This window comes from Lutra lutra, chromosome 8, assembly GCF_902655055.1.
Source record: "Lutra lutra chromosome 8, mLutLut1.2, whole genome shotgun sequence".
Lineage (NCBI taxonomy): Eukaryota > Metazoa > Chordata > Mammalia > Carnivora > Mustelidae > Lutra > Lutra lutra.
The window spans coordinates 4432137-4455480 of record NC_062285.1 but is presented as its reverse complement, the minus strand read 5'-3'; the positions used below and the strand labels follow the sequence as shown (position 1 = coordinate 4455480).

The 23344-nt window shown below is 43.7% G+C and overlaps 1 protein-coding gene across 3 annotated transcripts; it reads left to right on the top strand.

The window, feature by feature from the left end:
- Positions 1-164: 164 nt before the first annotated feature.
- Positions 165-23093, top strand: LOC125107753 (prostaglandin F synthase 1-like). Of its 3 annotated transcripts, none has more exons than XM_047743123.1 (11): positions 165-293; positions 1025-1089; positions 7948-8070; positions 9759-9926; positions 13688-13804; positions 14503-14580; positions 15982-16104; positions 18844-18953; positions 19675-19840; positions 20385-20464; positions 22754-23093. In XM_047743123.1, exons 1-11 carry the CDS (start codon positions 212-214, stop codon positions 22794-22796), a joined length of 1155 nt encoding a protein of 384 aa, XP_047599079.1. In that variant the 5' UTR covers positions 165-211; the 3' UTR covers positions 22797-23093. The 3 variants fall into 3 exon arrangements, with proteins under 3 accessions (XP_047599079.1, XP_047599078.1, XP_047599077.1); XM_047743122.1 differs by lacking the exon at positions 165-293 and adding an exon at positions 349-532; XM_047743121.1 differs by lacking the exons at positions 165-293; positions 1025-1089 and adding an exon at positions 4578-4644.
- The last annotated feature ends 251 nt before the right edge of the window (positions 23094-23344 follow it).

The window sequence follows — 23344 nt, the reverse complement described above, 5'->3', positions numbered from 1 at the left end:
ATTTTGGTAAGCTGACATTTTAACACCCACAAAATGGGAACTTGGTGTTTCTTGGTAGACCTTGGCCCATCCAGAATTGTGTCAAGGCACCAAATAGCTCCAAGCTGGTCACAGTGAACACCGTATAATGTTTAGTGGAGCCAGCCAGTCCCAAGCCTGCTCACCTTGCCTGATCCTTTCTGGAAAGCCACAATATAAGCTCTTGGTGTCCATGGCTCTGCCCATCATATGGTTGCAACCCCAGGGCTCCCCCCGAGTGCCCCGAGTGGCAGGCTGTGCACCCCTTTGCCGCTGTATGAAATGACCTGTAAACTTTCCTTCTCTCTCTCCCTCTCTTGGCTTTCAGTTTCAGTCGTTGCTGCTGGGCTCCTTTGCAAATGCAGTTGTCAGTACCTTTTCGAAGCAGACGAGATCGCGCTCTTCTCCTCGCTCCCACCCAGGATGGACAGCACGAGGCGCTTTCATTTCTGCTCCTCGGATGGCTTCAAGCTGACATCTGTCATGACTCAGTGGAGCTTTTCCCTAACGGCTGGTGAATCAGAATGTTCTTTATCTCTGGGGATGTTTGGCTCGCGTTTCTGTGCCATCTGTCCTCTTCAACATGTTTGGAAACTATTTGTCTTTTTCTGGCCAATTTCTTTCTTTCTTTTTTTTTTTTTAAAGATTTTATTTATTTATTTGACAGGCAGAGATCACAAGTAGGCAGAGAGGAGAGGCAGGCAGAGAGAGAGAGAGGTGGAAGCAGGCTCCCTGCTGAGCAGAGAGCCCGATGAGGGGCTCAATTCCAGGACCCTGGGACCATGACCCTAGCCGAAGGCAGAGGCTTTAACCCGCTGAGCCACCCAGGTGCCCCTCTGGCCAATTTCTAAGAGCTCTTTGAGGTTATATAGATAAGCTCCCTTTCATCCAGTTGATAAATATTTTCCAGATTTATTGTTTGCCTATTAACTCTGATGAAGGTGAACTTTGCTGTGCAAAGTTTTGACGTTTGTATGTTCAACAATGTTTATTTCTTTTTTCATAGCATTTGGTTTTCTGGTCTCCTTAACAAAGTCATCTTGTACACAAGACCGTGCCTTGCAGTTTCTTGTAAGTATTTTTCTTCTCCCTTTTTCTATTTTATATCATTTGTGTATCTAGAATTATTTACATATATAGTATAAGAAGGGAATCCAGTCCTATTTTCTTTTAGGTGGATAGGCACTTTTTTCCAGTATCCTGTGCTGAATAATTCATTACCCTCCTCTGGATTATACCCCCCTCATTAATCATATCTTAAATTCTCATATAAATAAAATTTAATTCTAAATTTTTTACTCTGTTCCACAAGAATTTTTGTGTAACCTTATACCAATACAATTATTATTTAATTTTATTTTTATTTCTTTAAAATCAATTCAATTAACTTATACTGTATTATTAACACATACTGTATTTCAGAGGTATAGGTCAGTGAGTCATCAGTCTTATACAATACCCAGTGCTTATCACATCACGTGCCCCCCTTCGCACCCATCCCCCAGTTACCCATCCCCCACCTCCTTTCCCCTCCAGCAACCCTCAGTTGGTTTCCTAGAGTTAAGAGTCTCTCATGGTTTGTCTCCCTCTCCGATTTCATCTTCTTTTATTTTTCCTTCCCGTCCTCTATGTTCATCTGTTTTGTTTCCTAGATTCCGCATATGAGTGAGATCATATGATAATTGTCTTTCTCTGATTGACTTATTTCGTAGCATAATACCCTCTAGTTCTGTCCACATATTTGCAAATGCCAAGATTTCATTCTTTTTGATGGATGAGCACCAATATGATTATTTAGGGAATCTTGGCTTAGTAATAAGTTCTGAGATCCGGTCAAGCAGATGTCCATCACTGATAATTTCTGTGAATTTTCTCTCTGGCCTTAATTTTTTTAATATATATACCAGAAAAATTTGTATATGATTTTAAAAGTTAGAATTCTTGAGGAATTTGAATCATAATTGTTTGGGTATATACATCATTTTATGAGAATTTAAATTTTAATAAACTGTCCAAAAATTTCTCATAGCATACATTTTCACTTGTTCAGAAATTATTCTATGCTTTCAAAGATGCTTTATTTTTTTCTTCCGTAGAAGCTCCATTACTCTTGTTAGATTTGTTCCTAAGTATTTTGAAGTTGTTATGATTGGAATGGGGGCAATATTTTGCTCATTTCCATTTTTTGGTGCTTTTGTGTAAGGTTTGTGTATTTGTCTTGTACCTAGTCAATGACAGAAGTCTCTAGTGTATTCTAGTATATTCTTTCCTTTTGCATTATATTTGCATCCTTTAGGACAATTGTACTCTAGTAATGAATTCTAAAGTATGTCTATTTTCACAGTAAGACACCTTTTTTAAAAAAAATTAGATTTCAGTAAAATGATTGTAGCATCTTATAGCTGCTGTTCTTGGAAAATTCACACTGCATCTTCTAAGATAATTTAACTTCTGTATACATTTCTAGTTTATTGATGTAACTGATAGGTAACCTTGTGTAAATTTAAGGCTGTGTCATTATTTGATTTGCATATGTGTTGCAAATGATTGCTGTGGCAAGGTTAATTACTACATCTACCACTTTGCACAGTTTCTTTTGGGGAGGGGTGGTGAGAACTTTTAACATTATCTATCTTGGCAATTTTCAAGGGTACAAAACGGCATGCTTAACTAGAGTCACCACACTGTTTGGATCTCCAGAACGTTTTCATTTGACATAAGAAAGTTTGTGCCCCCTTACCACCCTCGCCCATTCTCCCCCACATAGCGCCAGCCTGGCAAGCATGAACCCACTCTCTGCTTCTGTGAGTTTGGCATTTGTAGCGTACTATATTGGAAATCAAGCTGAGGAAAGGTTAAATATTTATGTGTTGCTTCCTTTAAAAAATCACAAGCCTATGACACAGAAACATGAAGAGGACATTTTATGAAAAATAAAAATATTTTCCCAAGCAAAAGCCCACTAGGGATCAAGAGTGATATTGTATGATATTTTTTGAAAGTTGAATGAGTGACCGAACAGAAGACAGCTGGAATATCCAATCCTCTTTTGCATTCCATCTGGTACAACAACCCACACCACGTAAAGCTCTGGAAAACTCCACTGTAGACATATGAGATAATGAGGATAAAAAAGGAAAAGAGCACCTTGGTATCATGAAGATAGTCTTTTTATTGTGCCTCAGAAAGGGACTGCAGGGGCCTCCGTGGGTTTTGTGACTCCGCTTTGAGAACCACTGCTTTGAAGTTCACATGAAACCAGCTTTCCTTTGGTCCTTGGCCATCAGAGCTCTTCAGTATTTGAAATTAGCAGGTGTGTTATAGTGAATATAAGGGATATAAGGAAAGGAAAGAAAAGCGGTGGGAAATGCTATACAGTGTTTGATGCCAATTACTGTGAGGATAAGATCAGTTGTGTTTCTACACTTCGGTAGTGAACTAGCCAGGAGGAAATTTTTGGACAGGTGCAGAGTTCTGTTGGGGATGACAAAGATGTCTTGCATAGAGTTAGTGCTGATGGTTGCAAAATGTTGTGAATCTATTTAATCGCACTGGACCGTCAAAATGATCATCATTGCTATGCAGGTCTTATCACAATTAAGACCTCATCGATAGAAAGATAATTGTAGATATTAGAAATGTCACTAATGCTATGGAGCAGAGACCCACAAAGTGGCAGGGCTCACTGCCTGTGTGTGTATTGCCAACAAGCTGAAAATGACTTAGACATGTTTTTTAATGGCTGGAAAATCCAAAAGATGGATGATATTTCAAGATACTTGAAAATTATGTGACTTCCAACTTTTAGTATTCAGAAGTAAAACGTTTTGGAACCAAAAAATTAGCCTAAATGGTGGGATTTGGATGATAAATTTATCTTTGGTTAGGGCCCTGATACGGTTGTCTCTCCCCAATTGATTCAAATCCAAGCCACTGATCACCAAAATGACCTCTTTTTTTACGGTAACCTCCTTATTTTCTACACACTTGGAAAAGTGCCTGCGCTTTTTGTCCTTCCTTACAGGTTTTAGTATTTTTGCAACCTGGTGTATCATGAATGGACCTGCCTTTTAGGGGTTCCATTTACCAGTGTTATGACATCCATGGGAGGTCATCGCCTCTCTTCCTCACTTTGAAGCTCTTTCTGTTCTTGAGCACCAGAGCACGGACGTGCCACTTGTACAGCCACTGGTGGATCCATTGTTCCTGTGCTTGGCACACTTCTGCCCACACGCCTGCCACCATCTTTCCCACTTGGCGCCCTTTCAGAGCTGCTGGGCTTGCCTCCATGTCCTGCTTGCACAGATGGAAAAGATCAGAGCTCTGTTCTATCACCTGCCATGGAAAAAACAGTCATGTCCATTTGCCTTCCCTCACTTAGTAAAACCAGTGACAAATTCAACATATTTTATCTGTGTTCGTCCTACTTTAATATTTCAACCGCCTTTTCCTAACCTTTATACTAATTTCCTCTTTTTCACTCTAATTGCAAACTCATGGCTTTTCATAGAACCAGTTTCTTCTAAATAACGATGTTAATGTTATTTTCATTTTCAAAGTGTCACAGGTGGTCTGACAGGCTTCCTTCCTTGGATACCTTGTTTTATCAACGTTGTTGCTGGCATGGTAAGCCTCGATTTCCGATTCTCGATTGCCTCGGTTCTGGTTTCAGTTCTGTGCTGAATTTTCAGGATGCAAGATACAAATATCTACTCTCTCAGAAGGCAGATTTACTTTCAGAGGAAACAGAGCTAGCGAGTAAACTCTGGTCACTGGTATCACACATGAGAATTGGGGGTAGGTGGAGACGCTCCTGGATCCTGTTTGCCTCCCTTAGGAGAGACAGGACCAGAAACAGTATCTTAAATAGAATTTTAGAAGTATGAGCTCGTCATGTTTCCAACTGAACGTTTCTTACAGGGTGAGGTATTGTCGACCACTAATATCTTATACTATGTTGACAGTTACTTTATTAAAGCAGTTGGCTAAAGGAAATTTAAATAATAGGGAGAAATCAGGCAAATAGAAACTGAGGTTTGAGAGCTTTGAGAATCAGTACCCATAGGAATTTCAGGTCCTGAATCAAGGCAACAGTCCGTATCAAAGTCCAGAAAATACCCACAAGCATTTCATAATTGAACAATCCCTGGTATGAACTATACAACCCAAGGGGAAGGTGCCAGTTGCTGAGCTGGCTTTGGGTGAGATCAAAGGTCTTGGAAGAATTTCTAAACTCAGCAAGCAGAGATGGAGCCGTTCTAGGTATTGGGGCCAAGGCAAGAAGTCGGAGGGTAATGACAGGAGAGGTCTGAGCAGAGGAGGCCAGAAGGGGACAGTCTGAGAGAGCGTTTGGGGATTCCAAATCCGGTCAGTCTGGGTACCTGCTGGCAAGTCCGTTGTGACCAATGACGCAATAAAATCTACAAACCCAGGGACTTTTAAAATAAATTTTAATCTGTTTCTTCAAAAACAATACATTAGCATTTAGGGATCTTAAAAATTGGGTACTCAAGAACAGAGACCAAAATCACAATGAAATAATAACTGTCACAGTAATCGTCAACATTCGGAGTTTCATACCCCGTGTATGCATTGTTTCTGCAGTGAACTCTTCATTCACTACGTTCACGTCACCATCTCTGTAGCTGATCTTTTTAGGGAATACACAATTTAAACAGGCTCATGAAAGTGGTATTTCATTTTTAATGTGCATTTTCTTTCTTGCCCCACAGAAACGTAATTTTTATTGAGGTATCATTGGCGTATACCGCTGCGTGTTTCAGATGTGCAGCGTGTTGATTTCATATTGGGATGGATTGCACAGATGGCCACGGTGTGTGTAGTTAGCAAACGTGTCATGCCCGTCTCTGATGTGTAAGCAAGGTGGAAGGCGGAATAGACTTCCTGGGAGTCCAGTGCCTTTTTGAGAGGAGAGAGGAAGGAAATGCTTTAATGTACCCGATTTAGGCAGGAGAAGAGAGGAGAAGATTAACAGAGTCAGAATCCAGAAATTAACCTGACAGCGTTAGTCAGCCTCTTGTACTGTGGATAGTACATGCTAGAAAAGGAGGGTGATAGTCCAAGAGTCTGTTTAGAAATTTTTCGCTGAGGTATCACAATACTGCCATAGGGTCAAGGAGCTAGGAATTTTCATGCTCTGTTGATCACTGTGTAAACACCGACGTGGCACAGCCTTTTGAGAAACTGGCTTGGAAACATCAGATAAGGCTTCAAAATATATGTATTTAATAATTTTCCATAGCATCATAAAATCTGAATAAACATCATTCTTATTATTTTTTTTTTTCAAAACTACTGTTTAGGCGGCCTGTACATTTTGTCTTGTTAACATATCATGAAGCAGATAATGCCTGGGTTTCAACTGCTTATTTATTTATTTAGTTTTAAAGATTTTATTTATTTGAAAGAGAGAGCACAGCCAGGAGAGGGGCAGAGGAAGAGAGAAGCAGACTCCCTGCTGAGTAGAGCGCCCTACACAGGGCTCCATCCCAGGCCCTTGGGATCATGATCTGAGCTGAAGGCAGACGCTTAACCAACTGAGCCACCCAGGTGCCCCTCAACTATTCTTTTAATTCATCAATTCAAACTTAGAAATGGAGGTAGGCCCAGGGTTAGAGCTTCATTAAATAGCTTAAGAACAAAATTGATCAGAGATTAATTCTAAGTCCATGTTAGAATAATACAAATGGATTGGGGTCGTCAAATTCAACTCAAAATGGTTGAAAGATTTAAAAGTAAGACCTAGAACTTTAAGACTATGGAGGAAAACATAGGAGGAAATCTTAATGATATTGATCAGGATTTTGTAAATAAGACACCAGAAGTACAAGCAATGAGACAAAAATAAACACGTGGGACTACATCAAATAAAAAAAAATAAAAAAACCAGCAAAGGAAACCATCAACAGAGAGAAAAGGCATTCTTTGGAATGGAAGTATTTGGAATTTGCTAACCATATATTTGATAAGAAGTTCATTTCCAAAATATATAAGGAACTCCTACAACCTGTTAGTAAAGGAAACTAATAACCAATTAAAAAACGGGCAAGGTCTCTAGTAGACATTTCTCCGAAGAAGATAAGCAAATAGCTAAGGGTTACATGAAAAGATGCTCCACATCGCACATCATCAGGGAAATGCAGATCAAAACCACAGCATCACTTCATACTGTCAGGATGGCTATTAACACAAAACAGTGGGCAACGAGTACTGGAGAAGATGTGGAGAAATTGGAATTCTCAAGAAGTGGAGTGTCAACGGTACAGCCATTTTGGAAAACACTTGGCAGATTCTCAGAACATTAAACCTGGGTTTGCTGTATGACTCAGTGGTTCCAGGCTTATGTATAGACCCAAGAGAACTGGAAATGTATGTCCACACAAAAACATGTGCATGGATGTTTGTTTACTCAAGCATTATTCCCACTAGGCAAAAAGCAGAAAAAAACCCCAAATGTTTGTCAACTGATGATTGGATAAAAAGCATGCGGTACATCTGTACTAAGGGATGTTAGTTAGCCATTAGAAAGCATGAAGTACGTTACACGTTATGACGTGGATTGGCCTTGAAAACATTATGCTAAGTGAATGCAAGTAGTCACAAAATGCCACAGAGGGTATGAATGCATTTACATAAAACTTCCAGAATAGGCAGATCCAAAGAGACAGAAAGAGGTCTCCAGGGGTTGAAGGGAGAGAGGAATGGGGAGTTGTTTCTATGAGTTTCTATGAGTATTGGGTCTTAGAAGGTGTAGGAACATGTTCTAAAATGGTATATTGGTCACAACTCTGTGAATGGACTAAAAACTGCTGACTTGGGTAATTTAAAGGGATGGTTTTATGGTATGTGACTTATATCTCATTAAAGCTGTTTAAAAAGTAGCAATTTTATTATTTCTCCCCTTGGCAGATTTCTTTTAATAAAAAACCAGAAGAGTGCAAAGAGATGAATCCAATGAAAGTTTGCTCTGTAAGGCTGAATGACGGACACCTCATGCCTATGCTGGGACTTGGCACTTCTGCTCCTAGTAAGGTAGTCAAATGACATTGGACATGGAGAGTAGCCGACAAGGGTCCTTACCAGAATCATAATTCAGGAAATGCACCAGGGCCTCATTTTCTCTATTAGTAAGCTGCTTCTTTCCAGGTTAAGTTATTTAGTGCGTTAAGTCAGTGCTTTTAAAATTTTAATAGGCATAAAACACCCGAGGATCTTGTGAAAAATGCAGATTGGGGGCTGCACCCACAAAGGTTCTGAATGAGTAGATCTGGGATAGAGCTCAAAAATCCACATTTCTAACAAGCTACCCAGTCACTCTGATGCTACTTGTCCAAGGATCAAGGGACATGGAAGTGTGTCATCTGTCAGCAGTCCAGGAGTGGGCAAGGTTGTTTCTGTTCCTCTCACTTGCTGTCCTGTGTAGCCATTCACAGTCTGTTGGAATCGATGAGACCCAGGAGGCAGGGACTTAACAGCAAGCTTGCTTGTCATGAAGTTTCTCTGTAATGCCCGGGGTCCAAGAGCTCTCTGTCCACCAGCGGTCATAGAATATCTAGAGAAATCGCAGCTGCTGAAGGACCTGGAGAGAGACAAGATTCATGTTAGAGAGCGTGTTGGTGGTCTGGATTGGAAATAGTCTCTTAGAGGCCAGGTTGTTAAGATTGTGCCATGGGGAGAGCCAAGAGGCCCTTGGAAATTCTCTCTCTGCTTGGAACACTGAACGCCATGCATGTCTTTCGTTTGAACATTGCAAATTTATAAGAGCGCCTTGTCAGTGGCTCTTGGCGGAGGAGGTTATAATTATTTAGAAGAAAGTTGTAGGATTCATTCTCCAGCACGAGAGTCACATGGGACGTCATACTGAGGACCCAGCAAGAATGCTAGCACAGAGCGTTGCCTTTCCTCGGACTGGGCTCTTAAGTCTGTGTCATCGGGAGTTACGAATGAAAAAATACCCCCGGGAGACCTTTGAAGTGAGGGAGAGGAGGACCAGAGAGAGGGGAAATTACAGATAACTTGAAAAGCCCATCCTGGCAGTCCAGCAGAACAGTAGGCAGCTAAGAACAATAACCAAGTCGTTTCCTGGTTATAGGAGAAAGTATCACCTACAGACCGCCATAACACAACACACTTAATGATGAGTTATTTTTGCATGAAAGAATATTCCTTTCTTTTACATCTCTATCCTTCCTCAAAGGTTGTTTGAAGTGTTTTTCCAAGTCGCCATAGGTAAATCATTATTTTATTCTATGTACAGTTGCACTTTCATTGCATTGAGAGATAATTTGCGTCTTAGACTCCTGAATTGCCATCAGTGTAACAATCTCTTACAGACTGAAATAACTTGAACTATAATTCTATAGATTGGCTAAACCCACAGATCATGTAAATCCAGAGGTAGGGTGATTAAAACCAGTGACAAGTTGGGCCAGCTCATGGGCTCATGAGATCCGATGGTGAGCACCTTTTCCTAATGTTCGTAGCCTGAAGTTAGCCGTGGTGGTAGGATTTACACCACAGAAACTAGCAAATGCCATAAATCAGGACTTCTTCTCTTCAGAGAATCAGTTGTTAAACATTTACCGCTAAGGTTCTAAATATTTACCTCTGTCACCTCTAGCTCTCAGCCCTTAGCAAAACAATAGGTTCTGCGGAATACCTCTGCTTGTGGAACCAGCCATTCCGGAACCCAGTAGGTCCTTGTCTTTGTGGTCTTCTAGGTCCCGAAGAGTAAGGTAGAAGAGGCCGTCAAGACAGCAATTGATGTAGGCTACCGCCATATCGACTCGGCTTATTTGTATCAAAACGAGGAGGAGATTGGGAGGGCCATCTGGAAGAAGATTGCTGATGGCACCGTGAAGAGAGAGGACATATTCTACACTACGAAGGTTCTGTGTATAGTTCCCTCGGTATCTGTGAATAATGACGTGGAAGGTCTCTTTTCTATGAAGTTGGAAAAGAGAACTGCCACAAGGATGAAATTAATGTTTGTAAAAGTACTTATGTATGTTGTTAACTTTTTTTTTTAAAGATTTTATTTATTTATTTGACAGAGAGAGATCACAAGTAGGCAGAGAGGCAGGCAGAGAGAGAGAGGGGGAAGCAGGCTCCCTGCTCAGCAGGACCCTGAGATCATGACCTGAGCCGAAGGCAGAGGCTTTAACCCACTGAGCCACCCAGGTGCCCCTGTTGTTAACTTTTTAACAAAAATTTGTTTATTTTAGAGAGTGAGAGTGTGTACGTGCACGTCAGCAGGGGGAGGGGCAGAGAGAGAGAGAGACACTCTCAAGCAGACTCCCTGCTGAGCACAGAGCCTGCTCAGGCCTCAATCTCATGACCTGAGATCTTAACCTGAGCCAAAATCAAGACTTGGACATGAACAGTGACTCTTGGAACACTACATCAAAAACTAATGATGTACTGTATGGTGACTAACATAACATAATAAGATAAGAAAAGAAAAAGAAAAAAAAAAACAGACGCTTAAGCAAGTGAGCCACCCAGATGTCCATACACACACACACACACACACACACACACACACACACACACACACATATTTAAACTTTTGAGCCATTTTCTCCTGCTATTCCTCATATCCATGGATATCATATCTGAAACAAATAGAACTTACATGCTTAATTCAGGCTGGAAAGGGAATCCAAGAGGCATTATTCTAGTAGTGTTCATTGAGCTGATTACTGCTAGAAATAATTTTTTTAAAGATTTTATTTTATTTGAGAGAGAGAGAAAGAACAATTGGGGTGAGGGTCAGAGGGAGAAGCAGATTCCCCACTGAGCAGGGAGCCCAATGTGAGACTCGATCCTGGGACTCTGGGATCATGACCTGAACTGAAGGCAGGTGATTAACAACTGAGCCACCCAGGTGCCCTGGAACCAAATATTAAATGTGAGGTGAAGTAGTCCATGAAGAGAGGGTTGAAGTCCACACAAGTGAATCCTAGGCAGGTCTGTGGACAGATATCTCTCCCTTTTCACTCCAGAAGATGAAGCTTCCTTTATGACCGTGTTAGACATGGTATCACCATCTTTCTCTCATCTGCTTGTCTCCTTTCCATTGGATCCTTTTGTTTCCTTGGCTTTAGCAAATTTGGTTGATTTTCCTTATGCTATTACTTCCTAAAATAAGCTGACTAAAGTGCCCTCCTCCCCCCAAATCCCTATAGGGTCCAATTATCTCTGGAACCCTGGATCATTTAATACAGTCAAGGTGCAATTTTCTGAATCACAACTTCTTGAGGTTCTTGTTTAAAATGCAACTCCCCAGCTCAGTCTCCAGGTACTGCGATTTATTGTGTTTGAGGTAGGACCCAGGGATGCATTCTGTACAGGCAGACCAAGTAATTTCTTTATGTTCTAGAGTTTGACACCCTCTGTGTAGGGCCATACTTGTCCATTTCTACCTCATTGTCTTCATTCCGTATGAAACAGAAGCTACAAGGATACAGAATGTAGAAGCTTGGCGGGATGATTTGTCACTTCCCAATGACGGCATGTGGATCTGTGGTTGTTGTTTATTTGCTATTTGATTAATTCCTCCTAAAGGTTCTTCTTTTTTTTTTTTTTAAAGCTGAATCAAATAGTTTTATTTGGTTCCACTCAGGCTAGAATGAGGCAGAAAGCCCCAGATGAGTCAATCAACTAAGCCATATTATTTTTTTTTTTTAAAGATTTTATTTATTTATTTGACAGAGAGATCACAAGCAGGCAGAGAGGCAGGCAGAGAGACAGGAGGAAGCAGGCTCCCCGCTGAGCAGAGAGCCCGATGCGGGACTCGATCCCAGGACTCCGAGATCATGACCTGAGCCGAAGGCAGCGGCTTAACCCGCTGAGCCACCCAGGCGCCCCAACTAAGCCATATTAAAATAAAACAATTTTTTTTATTGACATGGAGTTAAAAGATAGAGCATTTTTGTTATGGAAGTAGAGTTGAAATACAGTATTTATTAGCTCTAGGCATACAAGAGAGTGTTTTGACAAGTCTCCGTTACACAACACTCACCACGATAAGTGTAGCCCCCGTCCGTTACCATACAGCACTGTTGCAACATTATTGACTGTATATACTCTCCATTCTTCATGATCTACTTACTGCATGACTGGAAGTCCGTACTCCTTGGTCCCCCTTCACCTGTGTCACCCGTTCCCTGCCTCCCCTCCCTTCTGGCAGCAACCAACTACCATTTTCTCCTCTGTATTTATGAATCTGTATCCGTTCATTTGTTCATTCATTTTGCTTTCAGATTTCACATATATGTGAAATCATATAGCATTTTTCTTTTTCTGTCTGAGGTATTTCACTTAGCATAATATCCTCTAGGTCCATCCATGTTGTCACAAATAGCAAGATTTCACTTTTTATGGACAATATTCCATTTCACATATATACCTATATATCCCATTTTTTTAGTCCTTTCATCTATCAAGGGACATTTGAATTGTTTCTATATCTTGGTTGTTGTAAACAATGTTGCAATAAACATAGGGATGCATGTATCTTTTTTGAATTCGTGTTTTCATTATCTTTGGGTAAATATCCCAAAATGGAATTAGAGTAGTGGATCATATGGCATTTCTAGTTTTAGTTTTTTGAGGAAGCTCCCTCCGTACTGCTATCCACAGCAGCTGTGCCAGTTTGCACTCCCACCAACAGTGCAGGAGGGTCCCCTTTCTCCGAGTCCTCGCCAACACCTATTGTTTCTCGTGGTGTTGATTTTAACTGTTCTGACAGACGCAAGGTGGTATCTCATTGTGGTTTTGATTTGGGTTTCCCTGATGTTTGATGGTGTTGAGCATCTTTTCATGTGCCTGTTGGCCATCTGCATGCCTTCTTTGGAAAAATGTCCATGCGGGTCTTCTGCCATTTTTAATCAGATTATTTGTTCTTTTGGTGTTGAGTTGTATAAGTTCTTTATGTATTTTTGATATTAACCACTTATTAGCTATGTCATTTGCAAATATCTTTTCCCATTCTGTAGGTTGCTTTTTTTGTTTTTTTGATTGTTTCCTTTGCTGTGCAGTAGCTTTTTACTTTGGTGTAGTCTCAGTGGTTTGCTTTTGCTTTTGTTTTCCATGCCTCGGGAGACATGTCCATAAGTATGGACACATTTTAGGATTGTTTGTTCTAGTTCTGTGAAAAATGCTGTTGGTATTTTGAGCAGGATTGCACTGGATCTGTACACTGCTTTGGGTAGTATGGACATTTTAACAATATTAATTCCCCCAATCTGCAAGCATGGTATGTCTTTACATTTCTTTGTGTCATCTTTAATTTCTTTCATCAAGGTCTTATAATTTTCAGAAACCAGGTCTTTTATCTTCTGGATTAAATTTATTCCTAAAAATTTTATTCTTTTTTTGTGCAATTGTCAATGGGATTATTTTTCTTAACTTCTTTTTCTACTGCATCCTTATTGTATAGAAATGCAACAGATTTCTATATATTAATTTTGTCTCCTGCCACTTTACTGAATTCTGAATTTATCAGGTCTAATAGTTTTTTTTTTTTGGTGGAGTCTTTATATAGTATCATGTCTGCATCGCAAATAGTGAATTTTGTACTTTATTAATTTCTCCTAAAGACTCTTAAAAAAACCCATCTCATACCACTTCTCTTCCACTGCTGCAGGTGTGGGGAACCTTCTTCCGCCCAGAATTGGTTCGAACCAGCCTGGACACATCGCTGAGGAAGCTTGGGTTGAGCTATGTGAATCTTTATCTCATTCATTTCCCAGTAGCTTTGAAGGTTAGCAAAAGTTATTTTACATTGATGATCAATGTAACAACTAGTAGCTGAATACAACAGAGGATATAGTTAATAAAGATGAGGAGGAAAGATGCATAATACTTTTGAGATTCCCCTTCTTTTCTGCTATAATATTCCCTTCCAGCCCCAGAGTGAAGAGAGTTCACTGGTTTCCATGGCTTTGCTTCAATCTTGTGACTGCATTGCCTGTATTTTCAAGATCCCATGTTCCTGAATCTCAGCCTCTGTCCTTTCTTGTCTGGAGAATGTCCCAGTATGGAGACCAGTTGGCATACAAGAGATTTAGTGAGTCTGGAACTCAGGCCTGGAGATGCGGATGAGTCATGCTCTTGTAAGGCTCCTCCAGGTGGAAAGCAGGGGTGGGAGCCTCCTGTCCCACAGGGTTGGGGGCCAAAGAGCTCCCAACTGGCACCACCCTCACTTCTCTCAAGGATGGGGTCTTGGGTGTCTCAAGTTGCTCTTGACACAAACAATATTTATTAAACTCTTAGCAGTTAAAAACATACTTTCTAGGAAGGATACTTCCTCCAGGTACTTTCTTTCCCTTTACCCTAATCTTTCCATTTCTTTCAAGAACAATAGATTGTTGCATGAGCTTCAAGGTCTGTAGGCTCTAGATGGCTTGGATGAGGCCAAAGATAGCTTTATACAACCTCTCATTCTTTTCTGTGTCCCAGCCTGGGGAGGAATTTATCCCAAAGGACAAAGATGGAGAAGTCATTTTTGACACAGTAGATCTCTGTGCCACATGGGAGGTGAGTACAGCCCCAAAGATGCTACCTATGTCCCTGCGTGCTGGGAGACAGAGGGTGGACAAGGAACTCGGGAGATGTATGTTTTGTCCAATTCTGCTCCCATGTAGCCTTGGACAAGTCCCTGGATGTCCCTCTGCCTTGGCTTCACATCTGCCCCATTCAATACCTCAGCAAGTACTTCTTGAGTGTCTATGGTGTACTCAGTGCTGAGTATTTTTAAGTTCTCGGGCTGCTTCAGGGAGCAAATCAAGATCTCTGGCCGCATGGATAGGAAGGTGCTTGGCACGGGGGAGGAATGGGAAGGGAGAGCTGGCTAAGGGGACCGAGAACGCCAGGGCAGCTACGGGATGCAGATGGGCAGGGTAGGCCCTCCTGGGCCAGCTGACAGTGGGCAAAGATCTGCATGAAGTGAGGGAACTGATCATGTGGGTGCCTGGAGGGAGGGTGATGCAGGTATAAGGAAGGCCAAGTCCTGTGCTGTTGTTTTTACCTGAGAAAGAGTGAGAGCAAGAGAGAGAGAGAGGGATCACAGAGGGAGAGAGAGAAGCAGACTCTGCTGAGCAGGGAGCCTGATGCCAGACTCAATACCAGGACCTCGGGGTCATGACCTGAGCCAAAGGCAGACGCTCAACTGAGCCACTCCAAAGCTCTCAAGGCCCAGTTTTTTTTTTCTTTTTTTCTTTTTTTAAGATTTTATTTATTTGACAGAGAGAGAGAGAGATCACAAGTAGGCAGAGAGGCAGGCAGAGAGAGAGAGGGAAGCAGGCTCCCGGCTGAGCAGAGAGCCCGATGTGGGGCTCGATCCCAGGACCCTGGGATCATGACCTGAGCCTAAGGCAGAGGCTTTAACCCACTGAGCCACCCAGGTGCCCCCCCAAGGCCCAGTTTTTAAGGAGAGAGAGAACCTGTCGTGTTCAAGAACAGCAAGGGGGCCTGTGACTGAACCAGAGTGACTTCGGTAACCTTAATAGGAAATGAGGTCAAAGGGAAAAGAGGGAGCCAGTGGTCTGGGGGACAGGTATGGCCTCCTTCCTGCTTCCTGTGCTTCCCGGGCCACACCTCCTGTTCTCCTGGGGCCCGTTTTGCCATCACTCAGGGTTTTCTGGGTTTCTAGGTGTCAGCTAAAAATCACCCTGGCCCCTTTGGCTCCGTCCTGAACGCCTTGCCTTCTTTACTTACTCTATCTTCTGACTCATTTTTTTTCTCCTATTATTTTCTTTGTCATTCTCCCACGTGGTTAATTCTTTCCCCTTTATTGACACTGGCACCTTTGGAGGCTTTGTCTTTCCTGCTCTGTCTCAGGCTCTCTCCCAGCCCCAGCCCCCACGCCGAGCCCACCCCCGTTTATCATGCTTCCCCAGCCGGTTACACAGGTCATTCCTCACACCCCTTCCTCCTCAGGCCATGGAGAAGTGTAAGGATTTAGGGCTGACCAAGTCCATCGGCGTGTCCAACTTCAACCGCAGGCATCTGGAGAGGATCCTGAACAAGCCAGGGCTCAAGTACAAGCCAGTTTGTAACCAGGTGAGCCGGACCCATCTGCCCCCAACCTCTTCTCCCTCCTCAGCTTCCTCTTCCCTCCTTTCAGCAAGGTCCCCAGCAGCCTCCCCCTCTCCTGCAGAGAACAGAACGCATTGCAAGTTTTTGAGAGAGGTCCCAAGGCCACATTGTTTCATAAAAAAACATCCAAGGGTCAGGTTGGAATGTAATGGACTAGGTGTTATGGTGGTTGGCCCTAGAAAATTAAAGCTAACCCACCGCTGAGCTTTCTCATCTCTGGTCAACAAATTTGGAGCACTCCCGTGTAAAGGAAAATGGGGGAATTCTTTTGAGCTCTGTGTCATGAGATAACCACTGAGACCTGATGGTACAAAATCAGCCCACCACAACGTGAATACGTGAACGCCATTGAACCGTCACTTAGAAATGGCCAAAATGGTAAACTTGTTTTTTTTTTAAATGGTAAATTTATGTTATGTGTATTTTAACACAAAAACACATTTACAAGTAAAAAAAAAAATTTAAGAAATCCCCTTGTCAAGATAAACCTGCTTTAATAAGCCACACAAACGACTTGCTTGTCTCAGAAAATAAGGTAAGAAGTCAGATAGATGAGCAGGGAGGTGAGCGGCTGGCCGTCTGCACTCGGCAGGGCCCACACTCACCCCGTTTACATCATCTCCTTTAAAACCTCTCACAGGCTGGCTGACAGAGAGGGAGAGGCAGTTTATGTATTCAATACTTGGGAGGCTTATTTTTAGATGAAAAATACAAATGGGAGTTCTAAAAAGTTGTGTTCTGTGTTGCTTAAGAGGTTTAGCTCCACTCTGGGTATCATGAGTTTGGAGAAAGTAAAGAAACCGGTTTTGACCTGAGTAGTGGTGACAAACTAAGAAGCTGAGTGGTCGTGACCTCTGCAGTGACCCTGAGCTCTATGGGGCCAACAGAACATGGCCAAGTGGAGGCCATTGGTTAGTGGGGAATCTACACGGGCCCGAAGAGCTGGGCAGAGTGTAGTTCCTTGTGACCTGTGAGGCGAACAGACCGTCGTGGACGGTGGGTGAGGTCAGGTGGACCCGGGTCCTGGTTTGGCCTGTGGACCTGCGTACAATCCATCCCCCTTCCTCCCTGTGCGTGGTGCTGACCGAGCCGCAAACACGTGCGGCCGTGACCGAGAGAGTTAATGTGGCCCAGCAAGCCATCTCATTCCGGATCTTTGCTTCTTCTGATCTGACCACCAGAATCAGGGGAAAAGCAATGAGAAAGGTGTGCAGTAGAAAGTGCTTCTGGCACACCTCTGGTCTGGGATCGGGCTTGTAAGAAGCGACGGGGTTGTCCTTTGCATCCGTACAATAATGAAAAAGCTGGACCAATGGAGAACCAGCTACTCTTTCTCAATCCATCAGAGGATTGAGGTCACAGGGCAAGCTGTGGCTCCGAAAATTGGAGAGGCAGACAGACAGATGCAGAGAATTGCGGCTTCCCAGGAACATAGCCACTGTGAGGGTCCCTGTGGGGCAGGAAAGCAGCAAACAGAGCTGCTGACTTGCTGGAGGCTCAGAGTGGATGAGTCCCAGAGCTGAAGACTCCAGAGGGCTCATCTATGGGACGGTCCCCAGACTTTCATGGCTTGTACCTCCAGAAGCCCTACCAGGATTTCCCAGTGAACACTCATGCTTCTATCAGGGGGAAGGGGAAGTGGCCAGCTTGAAAAATGGCCAGAACATTCTGTTTCTGTTCATGCCCACCCCATAGTGAAAACTACTACCCTGCAGCCTAACCTCCTGGGGTTTAACTCGAGCCTAGTTGATCTGATGATCTGATGGAAGGGAATCTAGCCAAGGCCAGCCCAAAACTCCCCAGCTGAGCTGAGCTGGTTCCCAGCCCACCTGTCTCATGCCTGGGGAAATAGTCTTCGCCCACCTAGATCTGGACTAGAAAGCAGAGAAAAGGTGGTTAGCATTCTGGGTAAAGGTTCTGGATTTCCTGCTCTCCAGGTGCATGGAAGGAAGACAGAAAGTCAGATGGAAAGTCAGGTGACAGCACCACTGATCACCATTTACGGCACAGAAACCTCTCTACTAGCAGTGTGTGCGGGTCATGACACTAGTAACAGTTTCTGATGAATAACAACTAGCCATTTCTTTCCATGTGATGGCAAAGGGGTCAGAAGTTCCAAATCCCTCTACACCCAGGACAAGACTGAGCCTGGGGAAGGGAACAGGTGCAGGGATGCAGAGCAGGGCCGGCATTTGGAGGCTCCTAGGATCACACAGAGACCTTGCAGTACGGTGTGGTGGGAAAGAGGAAAGCACTCTGGCTTGTGGAGCCAAACTGACCTAATGAAGATGGCTCAGATGTGGAGGATGAGTGACTGGTTTCCAGGTGTGGCGGCTGTGAAGAGAAGAGGTCAGTGTGAGGCTGAGGATAACTAGGAAAGGCAGAGCTGCTCCTCTGTAGACACGAGCAGTGCGTGAGGGAGACCCAAGCCTACCTTGTGCTCTCCAGTCGGAGAGACTGAGCCTATCAGGCGACCACTCACCCTAAGCTTTTCTCCTGAGCACGGAGCACGTTTCTCAGCAATGCTGTGCTGTCTCTGGGCAGTAATCAGGGGTCAGCCTCAGGCTGCTCCACTGGTACCACCGTGGGTGATGATCGTGTGCACAAAATGCACTTGCCACCACGTGGTGCAGCCCTGTCTGTTCCTCACCTGGCTGGTGGCTGTGGTTCTGTGGTTCAACCTTTGTGCCTGGCGTTCTGCAGGTGGAGTGTCACCCTTACCTCAACCAGAGGAAACTCCTGGAGTTCTGCAAGTCCAAGGACATCATCCTGACTGCATACGCTGCCTTAGGGACTGATTTTAGGAAGGAGTGGTAATGACCTCTGTGCACTTATTCTAACCACAGACACCGTAGCTGCTGGAGTTATTGCTCAGCTCTCGGGAGAAGGTTGACAGTAGACAGCAGGAGTAATCCATTCTGGAAACCCTTTAACCAGCCTACATTGTCATGACTCAATAACACTATTAGGCAATAAAATATTGCCAGTAAAATATTTTATTAGGCAATAAAATCACTGATGAGAATGTTCACACAATTCAAAAGCTCTGGCCTTCAAGAGTGACAAAGGGAGCCCATACCACGATTCTGGCAGTTGATAGTTGAGTATAGTTGAGTGAGAGGAGGCAACTAACAACTTCTGTAAGTCTCAGTTTATCTCTTGAAGAGCAATGTAAGAATGCACCTTTTAGCCCTTGATAAAACAGGTCATTCATTGAAAGCATTTTTGAAATTCTTCTAAAATAATTCTTAAAAAATCAGGGAGGTTATTGGGTCCTATTTTGGACATTTTTATCTTCTTGACTTATCCAATCTTCTACTACATTTCTCAGAAATGTTTAAAAAAAAAAAAAGAAAGAATACCTAGAGTCCTTTTCTGTCTTCCTTTCTTTGGTCCTTGTCTGGATTTACCAAAAGAAGCGGAAACAGGGGTGGAGACAGCCAGAGGGTAATGAGGCAGATTTCAGAGGCGGAAGCACCCCTAGAGCAAGGGGCCACACAGCCCAGGCACACAGATCCTCTGCCTCCCTTCCAGGGTGAACAAGAACTGCCCCGTTCTCCTGAAGGATCCGGTGCTCAATGCCATCGCCGCAAAGCATGGGCGCACCCCCGCCCAGGTGGCCCTGCGTTTCCAGCTGCAGCGGGGCCTGGTGGCCTTGGTCAAGAGCTTCAACGAGAAGAGAATTTGGGAGAACTACCAGGTATGTGATAGGGCATGGGCATCCAGGGACTGATGGAGGCACCTCACTTCCCTGTGGTCTGGGTTATCTGTGGGGCGCCTGAGCTCTGCTTGGACAAAGCTTAGCTCTGTGTGTCCTGCATGTGTCACAGGGTTGTACGTAACTGCTCTCTCCTCCAGCTGCTACAGGGAGGGAAGCTGGTGTTGGGAAAGGACTCCAGAAGGTCAGGTTTGGGTCCCGATCCTTTTTTTTTTTTTTTTTAACCCCACAGTATGGCCTTGATTTCTTGAGCTGTGAAATAAAGGAGTTAGATGAGATGTGATTTGGGCTTGACCCTGTCTAGGATTCCTTTGCTCCAGCCACCCCACACCTGCCCAGCACCCCCGAGGGGCCTGTGGGTTCAGTGGACACACTGCCACACTCCTGCAGGGGAATGAACCCCAGGTTCATGACCATCCTCTCACAAAACCTGCATCCATCTCTAGATAAATGTGTGTGTCTCCAGAGGGACGGGGGCAGTCATAGATGCAGGGAAAAGGAATCCGTCTTCTCATGTTTCTGACAGGTTTTCGATTTCCAGTTGACACCAGAGGACATGGAAAGTCTGGACGGCCTAAACAAAAACATTCGCTATTTTCCAGATGAGTAAGTAGCTTGGTGAGCTGTAGACACTGGGCAGCAGGATGGTGACGGGACTCCATTGGTCACAATCCACAGAGGGGGGCCTCATCTTTTAGGAAGTGGCTGGGAAACATTTTTTCTTCCAACCTTCCGACCCCATGTTCCCTGTTCTCTCCCATCCTCTGCCCCCGCCCCACTTGCATTCCAAGGGCTGGTGTTCCCTGCAGATACATTTGACTTCTGTCCTTCTCTCTGCTTTATTCAGTGGCCTTTAGGAAACCTGGGGAAATCCCATAGTCTGCCTCCACCACCATGTTTTCCCTTCCCTTGGGATGATTCCAAGACGCATTCAAACATGCTCCCATCTTTAAAAGCAAAACCAAAAATCTCTTGAGCCAACTTCACTCTGGAGTCACTCACCATTTCTCCTTTCACAGGGAAACATCTGGAAGAAGCCTATACTTGCTGCCTCCAGGCTTTCCCTTCTCATCCTCTTCTGAACCTACACAAATCAGGCACCTGCTCTCCACTTCACCAAAACTCTTTCATCATGGTCCACCATGACCTCCTCTCCTTATTCATCTTGTCTTAGCTGGTGGATTGCTCTCCCCTCCTAGAAACGTGCTCCTGGCTTTCCTTCCCCAGATCCTGTCTGTGTTCCCTTGGTCTCCCTAGCTGGTCCTTCTCATGTTCTTTGCAGGCTCCTCTCCATCCACTTGACCTCTTAACTTTGGAGAGACTCAGTCCTTGGACCTCTTCTCTTTCCTATCTGCATTGACCTCATCAGCAATTTCATCCAGTTTCATGCTTTAAACGCCATCTAAATAAATACACACTCCCCAAATTAGATCCAGCTCAGACCTATGAGGATTTGTGTATCTGTTTACTCAGCAGCACTTGGGTGTGGAATATGAACCTCAAACCCGCCATGTCTACAATTGAGCTCCTATGGGATGTGCAGACACCCCCTGCTGCACACCCCCCCACACACACAGCCCAAAGTCTTCCTGCTCAGGTAGCCGGCTGCCGTCTGCTCCGTCTCCCAGAGCCGGCACTTCCTATCCACACCTGGAGGCCAGAGTGGACAGGCACTCTTCTTCTTGACATCTGGTAGCCTGCCTTCTCACTCAGAGTGAAAGCCAAGTTCCTTACGACACCTGCAGGGGCCTCGCTGTCTGCCTCCATGTCCTTCTGCTCTCGCCCTGCTGACACCAGTGGAGCCTCAAGGCCTGGCTGTTCTGCACAGACACCAGGCCCATCCCAGGGCCTTTGCACTGACTGTTCTCTCTGCCTAGAATGCTCTTCCTCCCCATGGCTGGATGCCCACTCCTTCACCTTCTTCACGTCCTCCCTCAGGGGTCACCTCCATGGTGCTTTCTCTGTCACTTTACCTAGGAATGCAACTCTGCCCAGCAATGCCTTTGTCTCTACTCAACTTCGTTTTTCCTTTGGCATACATTCCTAATTAGCATCCCATGCCGTTTATTGATTTATGTTGTTGATTTCCCATTGACCTCCTTCGAAGTGTTAGATTCCTAGGGCAAGATTTAAATATCTACCGTCTCCCCCAGTCATTAATAAAAGCTTGTTGAATGAATAATACCATCAAATGATAGAGAGGGAAGGGGGGCAGAGAGTGGAGACATGGGCAGTATTCCCTGGCAATTAACACTGGTCATTTTAATTAGTAGTTAATTGTTTAGTGATTTAGCACTTCTTATCTCAAAATTATTACTATATATATATATAGAAAGAGGGGGGTCTACCTCCCTTGCTAAAATGAAAACCCCTGATGAAGTATCTTATATCATAACCACTGTATCCACCCCACATCTAAAAAGTAATTTCTCACCAAGACGTAGATGAATTACTTCTGAGTGCTTGAAAGAAACTGAATCACAGTGACAGTCTTGTCACCCTCCTCGTCATTGCCTTGAAATATTTGTTAACTTGATGGATTAAACTAGGTTGTCATGGTTTTAAAAGAGCCAGAATTCATTTCTGCCCTCTTGGGAGTTTAAAATAGCAACGCAAAGAGCTTATCTCCTTAGGTTGTAGACTAGTACAATACCTGCAAAAAGGCGACATTTCGGTTTGTTTTTGTACCTGTGATCATGAGCATGTAAGTATATTCTCTACATTGTATTCCTTACAGTGTCAGGCAGTGGGACATGGTTATTGTAAAACTGGGTGCCTTTGTACCTATCCCAAAAGAAGGTTCCATTAATTTTCATACTTAAGCCAGTTTAAAAGAAACCTCTCTTTACCCAGGCCGGAAACATACTTGACTAAGTCTCTTCCTTTACCTTCTAGATTTGTTAATCATCCAGATTATCCATTCTTTGATGAGAATTGACAGCGGTGTCTGGTTGCCCTGGAGTTCTTGGACTCTGGTTGATGATGGGCGAACAGCTCATGGATGAGACGGTATCTGGTTCATCCTACGTTGCTTAGCCTAACAGGCTGAAATGTGGCTTGAGTCCCTGGATCTGGAAATAAAAGTCTCTAAACTCTGTCTTTACCCCCCCACCCAAAGTCAATGAAAATACATATCAAACAACCTAACCTTTTAATACCTTAGCTTTTTAGTTTATTTTGCTTTTTTCTGTGTCACTGAGGTTGAAATGTTAATCCTTTGATCATAGTCCCCTCCCCAAAAAAGCTAACCATTTAGTATACTTTCAAGCTTTTTACTTGTCCGTAAGAATCTTTTTTTTCTTTCATTCTGTGGGTTTACCACACTATACAAATTTAGCAGACCTTTTAAAAGAATCTAAAACTTAATTAAAACACGATACAAAGGGCATCTGGGTGGCTCAGTGGGTTAAGCCTCTGCCTTCAGCTCAGGTCATGATCCCAGGGTCCTGGGATCAAGGCCCACATCGGGCTCTCTGCTCAGCAGGG

What these genes read in the sequence shown, in the direction of transcription:
- LOC125107753 (XM_047743122.1), top strand. Translation starts at nt 442, where the DNA reads ATGGACAGCACGAGGCGCTTTCATTTCTGCTCCTCGGATGGCTTCAAG. An exon ending in GAGCTTTTCCCTAACGGCTG is followed by an intron (nt 533 to 1,024) that starts GTGAATCAGAAT and finishes CTTTTTTCATAG; the next exon opens with CATTTGGTTTTCTGGTCTCC. An exon ending in ATCTCTGTGCCACATGGGAG is followed by an intron (nt 14,581 to 15,981) that starts GTGAGTACAGCC and finishes CTTCCTCCTCAG; the next exon opens with GCCATGGAGAAGTGTAAGGA.